The 15068-nt window shown below is 25.4% G+C and overlaps 1 protein-coding gene across 1 annotated transcript in view; it reads left to right on the forward strand.

Annotated features, from left to right (window-relative positions):
* Positions 1–319: 319 nt before the first annotated feature.
* futsch (microtubule-associated protein futsch) overlaps positions 320–15068 on the forward strand; it is a 28231-nt gene continuing 13482 nt past the window's right edge. Inside the window, exons 1-2 of the mRNA XM_089218336.1 lie at positions 320–496; positions 6999–7164. Of these exons, the coding sequence (XP_089074462.1) occupies positions 7047–7164 (118 nt within the window). The 5' untranslated portion in view covers positions 320–496; positions 6999–7046. The remainder of the gene's footprint in view (positions 497–6998; positions 7165–15068) is intronic.

The raw sequence follows: 15068 nt of genomic DNA on the forward strand, positions 1-15068 counted from the left end.
ATCTATACATACATATATACATTATATAATATTATTATGTGAAGCCCGTAGCGCTGACGGCGTCCCTATATACATACATTTAAAGCTGTCTCTAGGGGGTGAGGGGGGCATCAGTTCGATTGGCCTAGAAAAATGCACCCTCCCCCCCCCCAACGAACATCCGCACCCACTTCTACATTCAAACGCCGATGCGCCCGCGGTGCAGCGGTTCCTGCGCGTGTTTGCGATCGAAGCGAGACCCTCGTCCCGGCAAGTCATTTAATACGCTGGCTACAACACTGGTAGGCCGCCGACTTGGGAAATACAGCGCCGCGATCGTTGGTCCCACTGCGTGACCGTCCGGTGGATCCTGCATGATCCGGCTTTCCTTTGCGCCGAGACCGCAACACTACCGCAGTCCCTGAGACACAGCGGACACGACGATTCTAGCGGAAGCATTTCCGGTACGGCAACCGAAGTGTACCTACCTACCTACTATACATACACTTGCAAAAAGGTACGTGTTAATTCTCGATTCGTGTTTTCAATGATTTTATTCATAATTTTAGACCGTTACTTTATGTTTTAATATGTACAATATATTAGGTAAATTGGTAATATTCTATCGATAAAATGACTTTTTCGGATTTCATAAGTCGAGCTGTGTACTCTCCTCGCCTTATCGATCTTACCACGAACGTTCTTTTTCTACCCTATACTTACACTTCTAAGTGATTGATTGGTAATTATCAGGGTTGGGATTTTATAGCACTTGAAATTGCATAAATATGCGCTATAATATAACCTTATATATTGCTAAATATGCCCTAAAAATATGCAATAAAAACAACAAAATATGCACAAAAAAAGGAAATTTATTAATTAAAAGGTAATTAATAATGTTTTAATCACTTACAAATTATTCATATCATCAATTATTCATATTCAATAATTTAGAAATTTAAAATTAATTAAGTATACCTACAACGCTTGTTCGTTTATAATCGGCGATTAATAATCGCAGTAGATAGTAATCGACAAAAAAAAACCCAACAAAATCAGCAGATAACAAAAATTAGAACCAAATACCTACTACGAAATTATCGTAATAATTCGATTGAAAAAAATTTTAAAACACGTTTACTAAAATATAATTTCATAAAATATGACCGATTTTGATTCAAAAACATGTGAAAATGCAAAAAAGTCTCAAAAAGTCCAAAAAAAGCACTAAAAACTAAAAATAGGAAAATATGCAAAAAAAAGCAAAATAAAATTTTTAATTTGAGTTCTCTGTATCACGAAACACATTTTTAGCTTACTCTGCTACTTTTTAAGCATCTCATAAGAAATATGCAAATGCTATAAAATCCCAACCATGGTAATTATCAATTATAGTAGTTATACCCCACGATATGTCTTGCTGTCGTTCCAATCTTCTAACTTAGTTTCGTTCGTTTTTCATCTAAACTATACGTTTTTAGATGCTAATTTTCTTCAGTCTTACAAGTATAATATAAGTTTATGTTTACGACATTGTCGTTAATTTCATACTACACGGCTTTTTAAATGTAATTTATTTTTAAAAATTAATAATTTTTGAACTATCTAGCGTGACTATATTAACTACTACCGTTATTTTAATGTAAAATATGGACTATGTTATGAAAGTTAGAACATTTAATTCATAGTTTATTAGGCTACTACTAATAAATATATTTAGCAATTTATTATATTTTTACTTTTTTTTATCATATCTATAACAATTGATTTGCTTACTCTATCATGACAATCTGACAAATAAAGAAGATTAATTCAATATTTCTGCAGTTGTATTAAAATATTCAATGTTATGAACACTATTGTATACATATAGTACATTGTGATAATATTTTAGCAATTAACTCTTATAAGTTATGGCTCAGTAATTTCACTCAGAAAAATTAAAAATCGTTCATAATGGTTCTTATAACGTCTAGCAATACATTTGAGTCAACACAGGTAATTTAACAAATTTAAGTTGAAAGTTTACAAGGAAAGTTTTTTCTTATTCTCATGTGACGTCTGTATATTAATTATATGTATACCTAAATGTTATATAAAATATTATACTTGATTATGATCAAAAATATAATTTTTCCTTAATTTGATGGTTCTATATATAAAATATAATAGCATGGCAATTATAGAAATAATTTAGTTCTGGTATGAATTTTTTTTTAGCTGTTAAGTATTTTTATATTTTGTTACGTCAACTCAATAGACTGATAAAAAAAAAATCATTAATATTACATAATAGTTACTACACTTAACTTTTTTTGTGTTAAAAATTGTTATAAGACATAAAAATTAAAATTTTATGTTCACTATAAAAAATAAAATCGTTTGTTAAAGCATTTAGTTGCATAATACTCATAAGTAAATACTATGTAGAGTAGCCGAGTATGTACATATAATATTTCTTTGATATATTATACGAGTCATGTGTTTATTATTTTTATATGAACCCCAAAAAATTATTGATTTATTTGAATTAATAATAATTGGCTGATTGACAATTAATTTTAATTATATTATCATAGCATTCATATCCTACAAACAACACCGTAGTAATATTTAATAATAATATAAAATTGTTGTCATAATATATAGCTGTAATATAAATGTGTGTATCTAATATACTAGTCATAAATAGTGAAGCAAAGAATATATAGTTAACAATATGATGTTATTTGTATGTTTCTGTATTTACACTTTTTTCTAGCAAGTACTCAAACAAATTTGAATTTATTGAGTTTCCCTTATATCCTGATTGAAAAAGTTATTTTTCGGTTAGTTCAGGAGCCTAAAAACTTTTTTGTTCAAAGGTCACATAAAATATCAAAATCTTTAAATAGGCTAAAAAAATAGGCTAAAAGTATATATTCAAATACATAAACATTTTTATTTAATTACAAAAATAGTTCTTATAATATACTTAAATATACTTTGTTGCATAATTTTGACACATGCTTGTAAAAATGATTTTAAACACTAGACATGGTTTTTGATTATTATCTGTCCTGGTGGGTGGGGGGGGGGGGGGTAAAAACTTGTTCACAGGCTGCAGTTAGGAGACTCTTGGATTGATTCAATAGTTTCTTTGTAGATAATGGAAGGTTATACTAATAGTCGTACAGTCGATGTTAAACTAAATAAAATGTTTGAGTAGGAAGTGAATACCAATTCCCGAGCTAATTCCGCAGTATAAGTTAACTATTATATCCTAAACTCCTAAATAGATTTTTACTATTACTACTACTACTACTACTACTACAATACTTACTTTTCTATTATGTTGTGGCTATAATTCTGTGTTAGTTATAAAGGTAAAAAGGTTGGTCTATTTTCGTTATAAATAAAATACCATGAGGTACCTATGATATATATTTTTATATAAATTACGTATATGTGTTATTATAATACACGTATAACATTATTTTTTTCATCAATTGAAAATAAATGGATTATTTTCATGAATATAATTTTTAATTTTAAAAAGTAAAATTTATTTAAATTATAATATTAATGATATAACACAAACAATTTTTCATTTTAAGATCTATAATATTTGAAAAGTGCCTAGAAATGATGCTTTAAAGTTCAAATGTTTGATGGATTTAAGTTTTAAGATATCCAACGTACCGTAGAAATTGTCCCAGTTGTTGAACACCTATAATAGTATAATCTACACATTTTTATGAATAAATGTTTAGCTTCCGTCATATTTTTTGTTCACTATTACATATATTAAGTGTCTGGAATATATATCTAAGAATACCTTCACTCCTTAATAATTATATCTTCCCAGAGTCCAAAATCATTATTTTCACATTTATACCTTTTGTATACTTATCGTTTAATCACCACCAATGTCTATTGCCTCTATGTTATTTTTATTTTTTATTGGCTTATGTAATCACTATCTGTAATTGTTGAACTGTAATAGTTACTAACTAAAGGTTCTAAAAATAAAAAATAATAAAAAGTGTCTGGAATTGAGCATAAAAATATACAGTTTCGTTATTATAATATGTCTATGTAAATATATGAAAAAAAATTTAATACAACAATATGTGCCTTGCATATTCTATTGGAAGTTGAAAAAAAATGTTTTATTAATTATTGAAGCAAATTGTGTTTAAATAGTTAATAGTTTTGAATAAAATCTTATCACCAAATATTCTTCAACGAAAATTGAAAAAACATTTCTTATTACAGTCCGAAATAAAGGTAGCATATACTTTTTTTTAAAAATCTATTCATTCACATATAATCTGTGTGTCGAAATTAATAGATCAATCTTTCTCAATAGTTATTACATTTTTAATAAAGTTAATAATATATATTATATACATGTAAAGTACGATGTATATATATTTAGTTTTTATTATTAGAGTAAGTTTCATATACCATGGTTGGTGGTTAAAAAAATATAAAATAATAATTTGAATTGTAACAAAAGTATGCATTAGACATACATATTTCAAAGGACACTATACCGTCTATACCTGATGCGTTGTCTCCGTCTTATAAGCAAATAGCAAATAGCATAGCAAATTGTACATTCTGAATAATTAATCTAACCCTGTTATGTTTAATTTTAAAGTAAATTGACCTATTACCAAATTCAGCAGTTATAATTATTATAAAAATATTATTTTGTTAATAATAACTTGAGGTTTTTTGTATATTAATTTTAAAGCTAACTATGAGTATTTTAAAATTTAAAATTGTTTAAATTATAACTCGCCTTTAAAATTGAAATAAAAAAAAACTTGATGTTATTCATTATCTAATATTTTTATTTCTAAATTTGGTTATAGGTCAGTTCTACTTTAAAATTAAACGTAACATAGTTTAATTAACTATTCAGACCGTAGAATTTGCTATGTTACGGGTTTGTAAGATGGAGACAACCCATGCGGATATGGCGTCCTTTTAATGTTAAAATTAATTACTATTTTTTTTTTGAATAATTAATTTATAATTAATAATAAGTTCTAAGCTAACTTAATAAAGTAATAACTAACTAAAAACAAATTAAACATAATAATATATTTTTTATACTTTACTTTATACCTGTAACCTGTATAGATGGTGCCCCGCGAGGATTTAACATAATTTAAAATTAGGTATAATAATAATGTAAATGATATTACTTTGTTATTTAAAATTGATGATCCCTAATTTAAAATCTTTATAAGACATGTTGTACCTTTAGTTTAATGTCTTACTGACTTTACCCTCAAAGATATTTTTAGGTATTACAAGAATAATAAATAATTAATTATATATTATATCACTTATGTAAATTATTAAATTAGCAATAACTAGGTAGGTACACTAAAGTCAATTAACATATTTTATTACATACTCTTAATTTTATTCCGTGCTTGGGATATCAATATGCTTTTGTAATATTTAAATCCTTTTATTTTATTTATCAACAAATTGCATTTTTCAATTTTATTCTCATCTTATCTATATCCATATTAGAATGTAGAAGCTATTACAATATAGTATGTATAATATATATTTTGTATTTCATCTACCCTTCAATATTAACTGCACAGTGTGTCAGTGTATAGATTCCGCATAGAATAAAAGAAATATTTACACACACACACACAAAAAAAAAAAAAATTGTTTATCTATATTCTACTTTTGTACTATATATTTATTTCTACAGATTATTTTATATTTTATTATAATAAGTAATAAGTCATTAGTAACTTAGGAAATTTGGTCATACCAGTTTATTTGTTAGTTTGTTACATATTATAAACAATAGAAGTAATAATAATGTAGTAGGTATTTCGTAAATAGTTCGCTAGTATAGATATTATTCCTCAGCGCTTTAGTCACTAAACCAGCATATCACATTAAATCTAATTTATATCTTCAATATAGTAATTTATAATTAATACTGCTGTTTCTTACGTTAAGTGTGATGTAGTTTATACGTCAATAATGATTAATATGAATCTACACTGATAGGTTTTAATTTAGGTAACAAACTCGGCGAACCAAACTTAAAAATTAAATTTGAATTTAAAAACTTTTAAAATGATGTATAAATATTAATTTTGCACTAATAATAATTCAATTTTATTTGTACATGATCTTTATCAAATTTGGTTCGTATTTTTATTGAATTAGTTTGATTTTTGAACTAAACTATAGATTCAGTAAATTAATACTTGGTTCAAATGTTTGCAATTTTCAGTTGATTTTTCGGTTTATGTAATCACTAACCATAATAATTAATACAATTATTAATATTGAAAAATTAACTTTATCCTATCATTGACTGTTACTTGGGTTGAGAAAATAGGTTAAATATTACAGTATCATTTCTGTAATGGCTGTTATAGAGTTTTCTTTCTTCATAGCTATTTAAAAAAATAAAATAAAAGTTATTTATATTTTCGCAATAAGAACAACATATTGTTTACTATATAAAATAGTGTAAGAATTGTAAAATTACATTTTACGCTTGCACCGTGTCATAATTACAATAAATTAGTTAATCATAAAAAAGTCAACTGTGTTGACATTAGTAAAAGAACAAATATTTATTAGTTGGGACAATAGATACTTATGCTCTTAAAAATAAGGTGTCTTATTATTTTAGTTTAGTTGACGTTCCTACACAAATTAATTATGAAGGTAATATCATATTATCTTTTGAATATTTAATTTATTATATGTTTAGCCTGTCTAGTCAATATCCGTACATAATAGAAACTAATTAGAGTGATCAAATTTAAATTTCTTAATTCAATTGAAAATTAAAATTATTGTTATAAAATATTTATGTGTAACATTGACTAGGGAATCGTAGGCTTTTGAAAAGGTATTTACATAATATGATCAATTTAGTTGTTTTGCATTGATACTTGTATTTAACAATTTATGTTCACATTAATATTTCATTTATCACAATTTTATTGATGTGTCTTTTTTATCTGTTGCAGGCATAATATAGCATATCTAATGAAACTTTGAACACGTAATAATTAAAAATGGGCAACCCATCAGACCACGTTGAAACTCCACTTACCGGTGGATATCTGCTGATTGTATTAGCTGAACCCAGGAGTGCTGAACACAAATTAGCTATACTGAAAAAACTCACAAAAGGTAAAACAAATAATAAATAATAAAAATGTATACATAAATAAATATACTCCAGACAGGTTTAGTAACGTGGGTTTATTTTGAGAGATAAAATCGTATTAGGGTGGCATATGTCTGCAGGGCATCATATCTATTTTAAAAAGTTCTGTCGTCAATACTTTCAAATATCATCAGTTATAATAAAATTGGAATGGGATTAAGAACGTTTTGAAATCAGAAAATCGATGAAATAAGACTATAATTAAAAAATAAAATTCAAATATTCATAAATTATCTGCGTTTATTCAAATATTTATGTTATATATTTTTAATTCAATATTATAGTTCATTGTGCTTTGATGAGGGATTTTATTATTATCCAGTATGATTTAAAAATATGACTACTCAGGTCTTGTAGGTATTCTAATAGAATTGTAACATGTGTTTCAATGTTGCTGCAATCTGTTTAAATATAAACTGAATCCGCCCAAGACCCTTCATTTGGTAGTAATTTTAAACGAGAACATGTACACTAGAGGACAAAATGTGCATGTCAAATAAAGACATTGTGAGTTAAAATAAAATCTTAAAATTATAATATGGCGATGCATCGCCACATCATAACGATGTTATAAAATTAACATTATGTTATAGGTACCTCTGCAATGCGTTTTTTATATATGAAATATGATGAAGTATTAGATTTTCAATTAGTATTATATTAATTTATGTTTTTTTTATATGCATATAATTATACAAATTTTTAGTTATATTCTACAGTACGTCTGGCCCTAATAAACTGAAACAACCAACCATTTTTATGACAAAAATATACGTTAATAAGTACCTATTTTTTAGTTTATAATGTTATAGATTTGGTATTATGGTAAACCAAATTGAATTTAAGACAATTATTAAATATTTATTTATTTTATTAGATTTTAAGTAAAAGTTCCATGTATCAGAATATCTTTAGCATGGTTAGATAAATACATATACAAACCGTATCTACTATATTATTATAACTTATGTTAACTATATCGTCTGCACCAACGAAAAAGGTGGTATCTCAATTTTTCAACTTTTTTTTATCTTTTATGTTATTTAAAAAAGTATATTCATCATTCATAATACAAACGAATACTGTAGTTGAATTACTTTCAATAAAAAAGTTTCTTTTTATATTATACTAGACATATATGAGGGAACAATAAATATTCAAAATAATCAATATTTACTATTTAATATAGATAAAAATTAATATGACATAGGTAAGTCGTTGGTATATAACAATAAAACGCATTTATTCCCAACCAACACCTTGGAAACGTTGACGTCATTACGGATATTTTTTCGCCTTTATGTTTTGTATTCATATTTGGTTTATATTATTTTCAACAAATTGTATCATTATAGCAACCAAAAAATTCTTATAATACAAATTTAAACTATAATTATAATTCATACGTGAAAAATTTAATCTAGTTAATACATTATTATTTATTAGAATAGTGAAGTTTAACAAATGATTATTGAAAATAATTCACATATAACAATAAACATTAGAAGTTGTGGTGAAAAGTGTGAAGAAAACAACAGTTTATATCTTTTACAATTTATAGTTTAGAAATACGTTTACAAGCAGTTTCTCATAACATGTAATATATAGGTACAATCAAAACATATTGTTTAAATATGTACTTATAGTTTTTTTTTTTATTGGTATGTACATTTTTTAAATTGTTCCATACATATTTTAGAAACCAAACTAAAATCGGTCTTTAAAAATATAATTGATTAAGGTTTTAAAAGTTTCAAGTATATAGTTGCGCACCCAATTTATGTTCTCTGTGTTTATTATTTACATTTTAAATTCAATTGTATGTTAAAAGACTTAGATTTTTAGTAATACAAATTTAATTTTAAATTACCCTCGCTTCTCAAATAATTTATAATATTATAATTTTAAAATGAATTTGAATTTTCAATGTAGAGATTTGATTGTTAAATAAGTGCGTTTTAGTGTATATAATAATTTTTAAATAGGTATCCATATTATATACAAAATATTTTATTTGATTAAGATTAAAATGCATGTTAGCAACATAATATGTTTAGCATAAATACATTGAATTAATACTCCTACTTTTGATAATCGTAAATATTTTGTTTGTGTGGATGGTTTGAATGGTATGTGCATAAACTATAGACATAGATGGGAATATCAGGGACCCTTATTATTTCCTTTAAAAATTAATTAGTGTAAGAATATACTTTTATGCCACATATTAAATTCTTAATATTTTAAATAAATAACCTTTTAACATTGTATCTAAATCATTCAACTTTCTATAGTTTTTTTTTTTTTTTTTTGGTCGAGTGTGGTATTGAAATTTCTGGGTGTTAAGCTCCCTCCCTCAGAATCTACCTATGAATATTGTTACAAATTAAATACTACTCGTATATATTGCAATATATTTTAGTAGGTACATAAAACAATTTTTTCTGTTAAGATTCCAGATTATTTTTTTATCTATTAATAGTTAAACAAAAGTAATTGATTTGTCGATAATGTTTTGGTCAAGCAGAAACAGACAAAAAAATTCAGTTTCTTCAATTCGTTAATCGTTAATGACATGAAACATTAAAATGTAATTTTTTATATGAATGCTATTTTGATCACGGTGCCATAATTAATGTAGAAATTAGGTGGATCTTTCACTTTGGTTTTTTTTTTTTAGTTGTTTATATACAAATATGTTTTTATAAAAAATTATATTGAACACCAGTACTTTTACAATATGTAATTAATTTATCATGGTGTTCGTTATCCAGCTAATTTCTGTTCTGAAAGATCACACATTTTTATGAATTTTATCACATTAACTAATTGAGATTATAAACTATTAAGTTAACATATTTTCAATTCCATAATAACGATTTAGTTACCTAGTAGTTTAGCATTAAATACTTACAATTATGATGGTCAATGGCATAAAATTAATGTTATTGTGAATGTTAAAACTTAGTGATTAATGCGCTAAAAATAAATATGTTTTGAACGGCGTATTATTCGTTATTTTAAGAAAGTGTCCACAACAAAAACTTGCTGAGTTTCGTTTAATTTTTATTTAACAATAAATTATTCATTGAAGTGTAAAGAAAAAAAATGATACTTCTACTAAAATACTTGGTGACAGTAGAAAGAGTTTTTTTTTTAACTTAAATAATTTCAATTGTTTCGAATTTAATGTTTTTTTTTTTTTTTTTTTTTTTTTGATTGCAATAATCAAAGATATCTCTAAATTCCAAATACAATATTTTCTTCAATAAAACCAAAATACATCTTTAAAGTTAGGTTTTATGTTATAATTAATTATAAAAATGGAAAATTCTATGTTTGTTTTCTTATAAGTTATAAGTTGAGTTAGGATTTTTATAAACTTAGGATGGTGTTATTAAACTATTTGTTTTCACTTGTTAACTTTAGTATTAGATTAGATTGGTCCATAATTAATTTAAAGTAAAGAACATTAAGTATCTGTGTTTTTATTAGAATACGTAAATGCTGTGTTTTTTTTTGTAAAATATGAGCGTTTTTAAATTGTAAAATTATATACATATTTATAACTAGCATAAAGAGTTAAATATCGTAAAAAAAAATTGAAACGAGGACACAGATAATGTTTTAAACTTTAAGTTTGATAATAGATCAATTCACTTTTATACAAAAGCAACAACACAGGGTTAGTGAATGTTATATTATAATTTTATATTATGTCTTATCCAATATAGTGAGATATAAGTAATTAAGTGGGGATGTCATAATTTTATAGCAATAAAAGTTAAAAAAATATCAAAACAACATTTGATGAAAGTATATAATATTTTAAATATTGTATACCCAAGGCCGTAACAAGGATTTCAATAAGGGGGAGAATAAAAACTCAATTTAAAAAAAAAGAATTTATCTATATTGTAATTTTTAAATTATAACTATGACAATCATCAAGAATTTTCGCAAATCTGCTTAGAATTTTCTATTGCAGCTCTTCTTCCTTTTTTTCATCTAGCAGTTTTCTATGCATGATTAAGAGACCTTAAATAATTTACTTTGTATACAATTAATATAATTTGGATTTATATGAAAAAACTATTTTTAGACATATCTTATTTTTTAGTATTTTGATTTTATTGTAGAACGTTTAGTATAAGCCACTATAAAGAACGGCGGGAGGGGGGGGAGTTGCAACTCTCGCTACGCCCATGAGTATCAGAGATATATTATCTCTATATAAATTATTGTAATCTATATTCTATCATAAAATATTGCTCAACAATAGCTTTTATTAATTTAACTATTAGGTAATACTAATTAAAATCAATTATATTTTTAATTTGGAATATATACCTTTGTTAGTAAATTTGTATTACAATCCAGACAAATTCAGATGAAAAGGTATTTATAAAATAATTTCAATAGTGTCATATTTTTACTTATCTCATCAGCCCATCGTTTAAGTAGGTACTTAAAGCTTAAAAAAAATATTTTTTTAATTTTTAATTGTCAACTTTGATGAAACGTTCGTTAGATAAAATTAAAATGACATATTCGGATATCCCTTTTTATCAAACAGTGAATGTGTATACCTAAGTTTACTTAAAGATTACCAAATAATAAAAAATGAAATTGTAAATCATTTAATGGCATCATCTTGTTATAAACGTATCATTACTTATTAAAAATTAATATTGAAAATTAAATATAGGTAATTTGAATAGATATTTCCCTGTAACAGACTAATATCTTAAATACATATAATTATCATATTATTATGGTCACATAAATACATAATAACTGCTTATAGAACCTTGCGTGTAATTGAACCACCTATATAGGCTAAATAGGTAGTACAGTACCACGATTATATAACCGTTTCGTGATAAAAGCCAATAATTTTGTAAACATTATTCCTGTAAGTATTAATGTATTTTCTAAAGACCATTTAGCTATAACAAGGTAAAAATCTTCTAATTCTAAGAATTAAAAAATTCAACTTATCTTTTCTGGCAACTTTTTATTAGTAGAGATAGAGTAGGTCAGGTATTGATTGGGTTGCGGGACTCGGCAGTGACGTTTCCGAAGAGTCGGGCGTGGCTTATCTGACTACACTCTCACCACTCCCCACCAACACACACACACACACGGTATCAGCTGGTGTCACTAGAATTACGCAATATCCGTACATATGTCAGGTCAAGTGATCGACAAGTACCTAAAAAGATAGTGCAGATGGAAAATAAAAATCAAACCCTTATAGTTTTTTTAATTTTACTGAAGAGGTATGTCCTATGTGAACGTAATAATATTCACTTTCTTTGTTACATTCCTTAACTTGCTCTTCGCAGACACTATAATGATAAACAAAAGTATAATCAACCTCAGAAGCTGAGCTTGTAAAATTTCCAGAATGAAGGCTATCCAAAAACCCACACAACATACATCACTAAATAAAAAAGTAGAACATTGTCATTATAAGTATTTAATATGCATTTTACGATTTATGCTCTAGTATAAAAAATAATTGGCTAGTACCCGTTAGTGGTATTAGTTTTAAATTCCCTTTACTCTTGTACTGTTCCGTGAGTAAAATGTATAATTTATCAACATAATAAATAATTATATACTTATTACACTTATAATATAGAACCAGATTGATTGTTCATCGTTTCCAGTAATAGGTAAATTGTCTAACAATGAAAATAATAGTGACATAAATAAAAAATGAATAAGCGCACAATAATCATTTACTGTTTTTTTAAATTAATTTTCTATTATCGTCCAAATAAGTGAACGAAGCAATCATTATTTTTTATCAATGATGCAGCGAAATATTAATAGGTAATTACATAATATTTTAGCATATAAAGTTTATTAACGTTAAAAACTATTATTATTGAAAAAATATAATAATACTTAAGTCAATTTATGCCATTTATGATAATCTTCAAATACTAAAAAAAGAAAAAATTTTTAACTAATTGATTCGTTTATTTATTTTTTATCTATAGCTTAAGCTTTTATTTTGTCTATAACAATATTAAAATATGAAATATGAATACTTTTTTAGCTTTAATACGTTAATAGTATATTGAACATACACCAGCGGTTCGAATGCATTATTTTTAAAATTAAAAATGTATTTCATAATCACACTAATACATTTAATTTATGAATCGTACCTATGGTTGTCGGTAATTATATTGTTAGGTAGATAATTAATAATTATTTATAAATTTTAATCTTATCCTTAAATCATTATATATTATTTATTTATTTCAAATATACAGACAATACATCCTATTACAATATATAGTGCAATTACAAAATAAATGATAACATACTTAGGAAGTACTAATAAGATTTTGATTTTGATCAACAATTTAATTAGTACATGTATAGTTACTATTGTGATTTATGCGTAGAGCTCAATGACTACTAATTTTAGTCAAAAACAAATTTATTATTCGTGGAGGTTAAAATATTGGTAAGGCTGTTTGGGATATAGTTTCTACTGGAATGAATTTGGTAAAGTGGTTTAAGATCTTGGATATTAAATGAATTTATTTTATTTTTATTGGGGCAAAGAATTCGGAGCATTAGACTTATTAGATTATGAGATTTTAATTTAAATTGTGAAATATATTATATAATAAACATTAAACACTATAGCGAACATAATTTATATTTAATTAAACTATAAAAATGTGGTTGGGTCTGGAATATTTACTACATTAATTTCGTTAAAATATTGATTATTTTCTCATCCAACTCAACTATAATATATTAAGCTTGTTAATACAGCAGAAAATCAATGTAATCCAATGTAGGTATAGTGCAAATAAAAGTTGATGTCACTCATTCTTTTAATTACAAAAAGCATCGATTACTAGGCAAGGAAGCTATAGAAACTATTTTTGGAAAATGTGATTGATGGACATCCAACAATGGTTTTTTGCTCCAAATATAAAATTTGATCGATATTAACCAAACATGACAGACTTACATGAAAATAAAACTTTTACAAATCAATATATTATACAGTAAATATTTAAAAGTGTTTCTAACCGATCATTATTTTTTTCATTTAATCTTAATTTAATTAACCTTATTAATGATAAATAATAATAAAAATAAAATAAAACAGTTAAATAGATATCGGTATTGTGCTCAAACAATTAACTTTATGGCAAGAAACTTTAACATAATGGTTGTATAAGAAAATCACCAAAACTAAATTTTGAAATATTGATGTTTTAAATCTTTAAATCTTTTTTACGCGATGTTGAACTTCACCTTGCTAAAACAAAATTCAGGGCTTGAAATCGATATTCGATACCGGTTAAAACCGTTAAAAATCGAAATAGGAAAAAGTTAACACAATTATCCGGAACCCAAATCGAAATCGGAATTGATATACCGTCGGTTGGATATATCAATTGATTATTGAATGTCATAATAATTTATTGTTGTTGTATAATTTAATGAGATTGGTAGGATAGTATAATCTAGCTGTGGCCTGTGTCCTGTGATCATTTAAGTTATTACTTCGTAATACCATTCAGATGTCCGTAATTTTCTATCGTCTATCGTGGTCTTTCAGTATTTACTCTTCTTAAGCAATTACTTGAGCTTAAAATTAGGTACATTGTACTAAGTTTTTTTAAGTCTATACGGTCACTCTGTTACTGTGTATTAGGTACCTAAGTATTTCATTAAAGTTTAGTTTTTAGTAATAGTTTAGTTTATTTCTAAGTTTTATATTACGGACTTGTCAATGAATAAATGTTTAATAAAACCAGACGCTAAATCGTACACCACGCAATGTTTGGCGACTGGCGAGTAGGTTCCTACGCTAGTATTTTAT

This window comes from Diuraphis noxia, unplaced genomic scaffold (assembly GCF_037042655.1).
Source record: "Diuraphis noxia isolate RWA-SAM2 unplaced genomic scaffold, SU_Dnox_SAM2 contig0002, whole genome shotgun sequence".
In the NCBI taxonomy this organism is placed as follows: Eukaryota; Metazoa; Arthropoda; class Insecta; order Hemiptera; family Aphididae; genus Diuraphis; species Diuraphis noxia.